Raw genomic sequence first — 9714 nt, forward strand, 5'->3', positions numbered from 1 at the left:
CAGAAACTGACTGATAAATAACTTTTAGCGGGGCTGCACCCACGTAGATCCTGCTGCAGGATCGGGGCCTTCATTAGCAATCAAAAGGGCTGAAAAATAATAGAACCAAAAATTCCCAAAGATGTCAAAAATATGATGGTGGGAACACTGAATGCGAATTTACTTTTTTCTAAAGAACTGAACTTAAAAATAAACCCCACAATCACTTGGTTAGAGCTGCTGCTTTAATTTGAATCCGAATGTAGGGCAGTACCTTTCCTACATGCATGTTCTTAGCAAGGAACTATAGAAAAGATAGCTTCATTTCCATAAAACATAGGGCATTTTGTAAAATCAAATTATGGAACATTTAAAATGTATAAAGTGATAACCTCACTCTGCATTCTTTATATCCAAATATAAAATTTAGAATTTGAAACACTATTTCTAAACATCCCAGAAATTATATATACACATATTTAATATGGAAATCAAGGCCATCCAGATAATATCATACTGGCAAACTTAAAGTGACTCCCTAATTTAATTTAATTTTTTACTGTTCAATATTCATTAGACCAGAATTAAAGTTTAACACTGACCCGCTGCTGAGCTATGGGGAAATTTAAATTGTGGCCGACTCTTTTGAGCTGAGTTTGCTTGCTTGCACCATGAATTCAGTAGCACATTTGGAACGTTAGGGTATGTCTACACCATGGAGACTGTATCAGCATAAACTGTGCAGCAGAGCCCTGTAATGGAGACCCCGCAGGGGGGTTTCTGTAGGTATAGGAATATCACCTCCCCGAACATTAGCTGCAGCAAAGGAAGCAGCGCTCTTCTGTCAACACAGCTGTATCTACGCGGGGGGGGGGGTATGGCAGTTTTCACACCCCTGAAAGAGGGAGCTATGCCAATATAACTTCCACGTGTAGACCAAGCCTTAGTCTAGAGAGTCAGTATTCGGAGATGGCCCGTGGAGATGTACATCTTGTTCTGACCAGTCAGGATCAGTGGAGCAGGATTTTTATAATGGTTAAAATGGGTGAAGGATATCTGAGGTTCCTGGATCTCTGAAAGGGGTACAAGGACCCACCACCAACACAAAACCCAATCCAATAGCTATGTTACTAGCCCACAACAGTAGCGTGATAGTGTTTTTCATTCCTTCCTTCCCAGCGATCAGTCAGGGTAACTTTATACTGGGGGCACTGTCTAAATGTACCGCTGTCTCGAGCCTATTTTTTTCAGCTCTCTCATTATCACAGTAGGTTTATGTGCCCTGAGTGCCCCAGCACCTATTTCTGCTAGTAGTTAAACAGTAGGAAGAGTTAAAAATAAGAGAAAAAGCCTAGAATGTTACCTGCTATGCCTTTTAAAAACAATACTGCTGAAGATAAATAAGCTGCTGAGAAATGAAAATGCTCATGCAAGTGTAGTGTGGCCACTGAGTAATTAGCGAGCATCCTATCTATTGTTCTTTCACCATTCGTATTGCCCACTGAGTCTGATTCAAAGCTCACTGAAGTCAGAAGAAGTCTTGCCATTTAGTTCAATGAGCTTTCGATTAGGTCTCTGTTCTCCAGTCCCTTTATTACTTACTAACCCCCCTTTTTAAAAAAAACAAAAACAAAAACAACCTTTACAATAAAACTTGGATGACTTTGGAAGGTCTATCTACTTGCATCTGAATCTGTGTATATATCTAGGCACATAGCAGGAGAATGCTGTGCACGCTAGTTAAAGATAAGGTATAATACACATGCTGCTTAAGAGCTAGGCAAGCACTGGCAAACAGCCCTTTAAAAGACATTTATATGTTTCCATTCACAAAGCACACTGATCTTACTAAAACTACTTAGGATTAGCAGACTCACTCCTAGTAGCCCCTAAACCGGCTTGGTATCTCTAAATTAGAATTCATATTCTAGCTTTAAAATCACACACAGCAGGTTCTTGGTTGCTTCTCTGATGTTTCACTCATGTTCAAAGAACTCATGACAAGCTGAAGTGACCATGGCAATGAAGGCTACAAATTCCTGGAAGTCGCATTCAGCGTCACCATCGGCATCCAGTGTCTCCATCACCTTATCCACTGTCTCCTGATCTTTAATTTCCTAACCAAAACAAGAAAGAGCAGTTAAAGCTGGTGAACAAGGGATAGGGCTGTGAATAGGATTTAGGAGTCCTGGTTCGTAATCTGGTTGTCTTCAAATGGAGCTAATAGACAGTACAGTAGATGTCACCATACTGGGTAGTCTCATCATTCAGTGTTTATTCAAAACACATCCAAAGAAGTTTCCCTTTCGTAATGTATCTGTTTTCCATGTTGCCTTCCAAGCATTGGCACAGGACTGTGGTTCCTTATGCAGTTACCTTGCAACAGAGACCCACATGAAGTAGGAATGGTCTGCCACTTTTGTTTACTGCATTGACCAATATGTAAAACCACTTTGGAATAACGGTTTGTTTTTCCGTGGAAAGATTAAGGTGGTGGACATTTAAATCTAATCTGACTGGAAATGCTGTAACAGCAGAAAAGAAGCTCATTCTTAAATGATCGACACATGGGCTACAATTTGGCTATTATTCAATACAAATATTCTGGGTCTGCAAAGAAGAATCATGTCTTCCCAGGATCTTTAATACAAGGACACACATTACGACACAGGCATGGAATTACTATTCATAGAGATTCTATAGTACGATTTAGTTAATTTAAAATTTTTACTTCATTTGATTCTACGCTTTCTTTCACATACAGTGCCACTCCCCCACCAGCACGACCTGTTCTGTCCTTCTGATATATTTTGTACCCTGGTATTACTGTGTCCCATTGATTATCCTCATTCCACCAGGTTTCTGTGATGCCTGTTATATCAATATCCTCATTTAATACGGGGCACTCTAGTTCACCATCTTAATATTTAGACTTCTAACATTGGTATATAAGCATTTTAAAAACTTGTCATTTTTTGGCTGTCCCCCACATGATGTAATTGAATGGGACTTTTTATCATTTGACTGTTTCTCATCAGATCCTCCCTGTATTTTATCATTTTCCATCCTCTCCTCCTAAGGGATGTCCAAACCACACGCTCCTCCGCACCTGTCTGCTTTCCCCTAGCCCTTAGTTTAAAAAACTGTTCTACAACCTCTTTAATTTTAAGCGCCAGCAATCTGGTCCCATTTTGGTTTAGGTGGAGCCCATCCTTCCTGTATAGGCTCCTCCTCTCCCAAAAGCTTCCCCAATTCCTAATAAATCTAAACCCCTCCTCCCTACACCATTATCTCATCCACACTCTGAGACCCTGCAGTTCTGCCTGTCTAACTGGCCCTGTGCATGGAACTGGGAGCATTTCAGAGAATGTGACCATGGAGGTCCTGGACTTCAATTTCTTACCTAGGAGCCTAAATTTGGCCTCCAGGACCTCTCTCCTATCCTTCCCCATGTCGTTGGTACCTACATGTACCACGACCACCGGCTCCTCCCCAGCACTACACATAAGTCTATCTAGATGTCTCGAGAGATTCCCCAACAGTCACACCGGGCAGGCAAGTCACCATGCAGTGACTATTTCTTTTTTTGTCATTCAAATGGATTTTGGGTCATGGCTAAATCAGGCTGGAGGGAGGCTCCTACCTCAGCTTTGGATACACAGCCAGAACCCTCTCCTGGAGTCAGCATAAGCTGTTTCTTGCGAGAATGGCCCTGGTGCACACCTAACTCCACACCAAACAGAAGGGTGGAGAGAGCGGTGGTGGACACCTCCCTTAGCTTTAGCCCAGTGGTTAGAGCACTCAGCTGGAATGTGGGAGACCCCAGTTGATTTCCAACCCCCAGCTGATGAGGAGAAGGGATTTGAACAGCAGTTTCCCACCTCTGCTTTCTAACCACTGGACAAGGAGATATTCTCACCTGGGGCTCTCTCAATCTTGAAGCTGTTCCACTGTGTATCAATGACTAAATACAGTATGCACTGGGCCAGAGAGAGTGACTATAATCCAGGGGTTATGGCACTCGCCTGAGACATGGGAAACCCCTGTTCAAATGCCTTCTCTTCTTCAGGCAGAGGTTGGAACTAAGCTGGGTCTCCCACTGCCCAGGCAAGTGCCCTAACCACTGCGCTAAAGGTCAGAAGGGAGTCCCTGCCTCTTCCTCCTGCCACATGTGTGGAGTTATGCATGCTCTGAGCACCCCTACAGGTGAGCAACACCTCCCTCCGTTGGGTTCGAGCATGGTGCTGGGGCTTAGGCATGAGACAGGCATCCAGACGCCTGCCTGAAATAGCAGTGCACATGCACAGGGGCAAAAACATCGGTACCTAGGGGGCTTTTAGAGTACAAATTTAGGCATCTATAGGACTGGGCATCAGCTGAGCAGGGATTTTGTGGATCAGAGGAGCAACTAAAGCTGCAATTTAGGTACCTAAATTTGGGGATCTGGGCCCTTGTGCTTTCCTCCACAGGTGACTGGACCTTGATACATACAGTCTGGCCCCTCACATATAAGCACCTGGGAAATACACAAGAAAAGCAAAAAGAGAATTCCACGGAGAGAGAGCCGCCTGCCATCCAGAGGGGATATGCTTTGCCTTCTGAATGAGCTAACTCCCTTTTATTGCCCACCCTCTGAGTAGCCATTAAATCAGGACAGTCGCTTCCCTACCCCCAAGAAACATAGCACAAGACAAAGGCTGAAGTACTGGAAGCAGTCCATTGCACTGAGCCCTTTGACAGTCACAGCTTGAGTATATGTACTGTTCCCATTGCCACGGGAAGCAGCCTGCTAGCTAAAACTATTTCAACAAACAACATGAGCGCTGAGAACTGTTGAAGGCTACAGTAAACATCTTCAGGCATCTCGACATTTGGTACACAATAGAGTAAAGGGCAATTCATTGTTCAAAAGGCAATACTCACGCCTAAAAAATGGGGGAGCTCATTATTAATGAGCTCCTTTAATTCAGATTTCTTCAGCTTGTGTTTGTCTCCCTCCTTTCCCGAGTACTGGTGGAAAGCTTCAATGATGGCAATCATGGCCTTTTCCAGAGCAGACATTGTTACAGTGGCACTGGCCTAAAATGAAAGGGATTGGGAGGAAACACCATGTTAAGCTCAGCGTGTGGGGGGTTTAAACGCCTTTCTGCCTTCTCTGTGCAACTATACAACCCTTGGCCCAAAAGTGTTATGCCACAAGGGCCTGATCCAAAGCCCATGGAAGTCAATGGAAAGATGCCAATAAATTTCAGTGGGCTTTGGATCAGGCCCCAAATGAGCACTTAAGGAAATAACGCCAGCAAAGAGCTGACCATCTGTGGAAACTTAGAATCATAGAATATAAGGGTTGGAAGGGACCCCAGAAGGTCATTTAGTCCAACCCCCTGCTCGAAGCAGGACCAATTCCCAGTTAAATCATCCCAGCCAGGGCTTTGTCAAGCCTGACCTTAAAAACCTCTAAGGAAGGAGATTCTACCACCTCCCTAGGTAACGCATTCCAGTGTTTCACCACCCTCTTAGTGAAAAAGTTTTTCCTAATATCCAATCTAAACCTCCCCCACTGCAACTTGAGACCATTACTCCTCGTTCTGTCATCTGCTACCATTGAGAACAGTCTAGAGCCATCCTCTTTGGAACCCCCTTTCAGGTAGTTGAAAGCAGCTATCAAATCCCCCCTCATTCTTCTCTTCTGCAGGCTAAACAATCCCAGCTCCCTCAGCCTCTCCTCATAACTCATGTGTTCCAGACCCCTAATCATTTTTGTTGCCCTTCGCTGGACTTTCTCCAATTTATCCACATCCTTCTTGAAGTGTGGGGCCCAAAACTGGACACAGTACTCCAGATGAGGCCTCACCAATGTCGAATAGAGGGGAACGATCACGTCCCTCGATCTGCTCGCTATGCCCCTACTTATACATCCCAAAATGCCATTGGCCTTCTTGGCAACAAGGGCACACTGCTGACTCATATCCAGCTTCTCGTCCACTGTCACCCCTAGTATGCTATTTATTATGCTAGGTCCTTTTCCGCAGAACTGCTGCCTAGCCGTTCGGTCCCTAGTCTGTAGCTGTGCATTGGGTTCTTCCGTCCTAAGTGCAGGACCCTGCACTTACCCTTATTGAACCTCATCAGATTTCTTTTGGCCCAATCCTCCAATTTGTCTAGGTCCTTCTGTATCCTATCCCTCCCCTCCAGCGTATCTACCACTCCTCCCAGTTGAAATCAACTTATTTCAATTGATGTAGCTTAAGGTTGGGAAACACGTGTGGGACATTGTTCTTACTTTAAGACCTTGGGTAACAAGCAGAATATTTGTATATTGCCAAAACAGAGTCAGCACAGACCTATTGTTAAAAAGGAGGTACCCTGCAGTACCAGATGGTCCATATATTCATTAGCTTATCGTCAGCATCACTAACAAAAAGTAACATTCTGAAGGGAGGATTACTGGGTAACATAGACATAGGGGTTTTTCAATTTCACCATTATATTCAAGAAGAGTGCACTGTGGGGAGTTGGGGAGGGAATAGCTGCTATCTGTCCGGAAAATTCCCAGACTTCCCTGAAGCGTGAACACAAGTTTTGTACCTTGATCTCCACTTTGGCAGAGTACAATAAATACATAAAAGCCAGCAGGCTGTTAAAAGACGTAAATATGACATAGTCAAAATACACAACTCTCACCAATACATCAATGATTAATTGATTTTTTTCTGTAAAATGGTACTGACTGCCCTGCTTTTCAGCGGATGGGCCACCAAACCACAGAGAAGCATTTCACCCCAAGATATCAGGGAAGATCGTCAGCACTGACAGAAAAAAGGGGAAAAAAGCAGCAAAGTGAAGGTCTGAAAAACAGTTTGTCAACTGAAGTGCCACAAAACTATTTTCAAAGAGACATTTTGGCCAGGTTTCAGTTTCCGGCCTAGCTCTTTAAAATAAAAATCTGTTCAATCCAGAGACTACTAACACTGCAAAAGAACTAATCTTTGAAACCATCTGTGACCATGTAACATATTCCCGTGGCAACTATGGCCATTGCTTACATAGGAAAGTATTTAATGGATTTTTAGCTTTTTTTAAGTGCAATTTAACAGCTGGGAACAAGGACAACCAGCCCCGTGGGAATCGCCAGCTTTCTGTAGACCACCAGGAATGCTCCATGAACCACAGTCTGCAGCCCACAAATTGGGAACTACAGACTTACACCAATTGCCTGAGCAACACATCACCTCAATCATGGTATTTTTTGAGGTTCTGGTTTTTTCACCCTTTGGAGATTGTAATCACATATAGCAAATACTGCCCTCAGTATGAAAACAGTGTATATGTCTCCAACACAGTATCTTTTCCCCAAATTTGCTGCAGAATCACAGTTCCAGTTTCCTGTGCTGAGATTTATCTATTTAGGTTCTTACTCTAGTGTGACCTTGTCTTATCAAAAAGCATCCTTTCTTACTTCAAAAGGAAAAAGCTTACAATTTTTGTCACATCACAAGAACCTGTCTTAGTCAATTACATAGCAATGGGGAACCGCAGGGTGTAAATATTTATTTACACATGTGAGTTTTCTTAGTTCCTAGCATGTGTTATTGTTACTTCTTATGTTGAGTCTTTGAGCAGCTGATTTGCTCCATTTTTAGTCTGCTGGATTTTGTACATTTTTGTTTTCGGTGCTTCACAAAGTTCTTTATAATCATCTCTATTCTCCAGCTTTTTCTTCCTTTTACTTCTCAGATTTGGTTGGCTCTGTCTTTATTACCCGATCACTGAACGTCTCTATCCCCCCTGAACCAACAGTACATTATGAGATCCAGTTTTCATAAGCACTAACTGCAAGCAAATATGCTCATTTCCCTTCATTCTGCACCTGCTTCTGATATGCTATTTATTATGCTAGCGATAGAATTTAAGTGATGTATGTCCTTACCTCCTGAAGTTACATAAATATTTGATTTCCAGGTTCCCTATAGATTTCATATAGATAATAAACCCCCTTTAAAAGATTATGAGGTAATGGGAAAAGATGTAGAAAAATTAGCCCCCAAAGTTTCACAATACTCTGATATTAACTAAAACCTTTCTTAACAAAATAAAAGCAGACTTTGCTTTTGTTGGGGAAAAAAACGTGGTGCTTGAAGATCCTTGTTGGTGCAAGTCAGCACTGCTCTATTGACTTTAAAGGAGCTACTACATCAGAGGCTAAGGACTTGCCTCATGATGTAACTTGCTATTATAGACCAATCTTTCTCAGCCACAGGAGCAAGAGAACGGGCAAATCGGCTTAAATTAGATACAATTAATGCTCTTTGGAAAAGTTACAGCCAGTAACTAGCACTGCTCTTCATTTATTCAAATCAATATTCCCTGCTCATGTTGTAATGGAAATTGCTTGACGGACACAATTACATTGTATCACTGTCTAATTTGACGACATTTGCAGACATAACAAAATGCATGAAAAGTGTGCCACAACTCTGTTTTGGCTGCTGCTTCCCTCCCCTTATTTTCTTTTTTTAAGTGTTTAGTTTGACAAAACCCCAATGGTTTGAAGGTTCCAAAGTGGGGGAGGAGGGAGGGAAATGACTCCTACTTCAATAATTAGGTTGGTATGTGACCCACCTGCATAAATATTCAGAATTAGCATTCTCTAACAAAGTCATTTCCTTCTAAAGACCATCATATTATTTCTGCTACTCACCTTCCTTCTGCGCCCACTTTTTGCTGGAATCAGAGCAATGTCTTCTAAGCCAGCCAGGGGGAAGCTTCTTATTTCATCTGTGGGGGAGTGGAGAAGTCCATCGACTAAGATGCTGTACTTCTGCAGAACAGCAGCAGCCAATGAGGACCTGAGGAGGAGGTGGGGGTAGGAAGGAGGCAGCTGATTCTTGGACCTGATTTCCTGGAATGGGTGGAAATACACACAAGGGTGCATTGAGCAAGCTGTTATCCCACATCAGTTTGCTCTGGGAGCTGCTAACTGATACACTGGTACCAGCGAAAGAAAGATCTCTTGTAAGGAAAAGTAGACAATCAGCTTTTTAATTCCGAACAAGAAGTTTGTCCTGGGTTTCTTGTTATTAACAAAATAAGGGAGAGGAATTAGCTAACTGCAATAGAATGTATATGCCAGCCCTCTGGTGACAAAGTGGAGGCAAGGATTAAAACTGGAAGAATGACAGAGGGATCACACATTTATTTTTCAATAGTTACTAATGCTAATAACTCTCAATAACAGCAGTGTTGCAGTTGCAGATCTGCTGTACTGTGGGACATCAACCAGAGCCAAGGGAAGTAAAATTAATTGACATTTTTTAAGGGATGCCAAAGAAGTTCAGATAAAACATTGGCAGGACCAGTACTTAAAACTCAAATCCAACCTGACTATTTTTTAAGTCAAAAACAGTTTAGTTAACTATATCTGTTACATACCCCCACATCATTAGCCTCTGCACCTCCTGCTCTTGCCCAGCTTGAGAAAAGAAATGCCACGAGAGAGAATCAGTTTGAAATCCTTGCAGAAACAGCCTATTTTAGGGGTTTATACTGCACCTTCCACATAAAATCCATAGTAATAGCAAAATTCCTAGTGGACTTCGTGGAGTCTCTGGCACGTCTCCTTTTTCAGGGTCAAGGCATTGTTTGGGTTTTTTTAGATTTTATTAGGCCCCCTGAGAACTGTCCTCTGGGGTCTGGCAGCAACACCCTCAGCCTGGGCCTTTGCCTCTTCAAGGT

General features: G+C 42.8%; 1 protein-coding gene across 1 annotated transcript; it reads right to left on the bottom strand.

Annotated features, from left to right (window-relative positions):
• Positions 1-206: 206 nt before the first annotated feature.
• S100B (S100 calcium binding protein B) lies at positions 207-8839 on the bottom strand. Its single transcript, XM_048869040.2, has 3 exons — positions 8681-8839; positions 4903-5058; positions 207-2096 (listed from the first exon to the last, which is right to left on the bottom strand). Exons 2-3 carry the CDS (start codon positions 5038-5040, stop codon positions 1956-1958), a joined length of 279 nt encoding a protein of 92 aa, XP_048724997.1. The 5' UTR covers positions 5041-5058; positions 8681-8839; the 3' UTR covers positions 207-1955.
• Positions 8840-9714: the final 875 nt, after the last annotated feature.

The sequence above is a fragment of the Caretta caretta genome, chromosome 11 (genome assembly GCF_965140235.1).
Source record: "Caretta caretta isolate rCarCar2 chromosome 11, rCarCar1.hap1, whole genome shotgun sequence".
NCBI lineage: Eukaryota > Metazoa > Chordata > Testudines > Cheloniidae > Caretta > Caretta caretta.

Excerpts from the sequence above, each read along its gene's own strand:
- S100B (XM_048869040.2), bottom strand. The coding sequence starts at position 5,040 with ATGTCTGCTCTGGAAAAGGCCATGATTGCCATCATTGAAGCTTTCCAC. Across the intron at positions 2,097-4,902 it reads AGCTCCCCCATTTTTTAGGC|GAAATTAAAGATCAGGAGAC; the intron begins GTGAGTATTGCC and ends TGTTTTGGTTAG.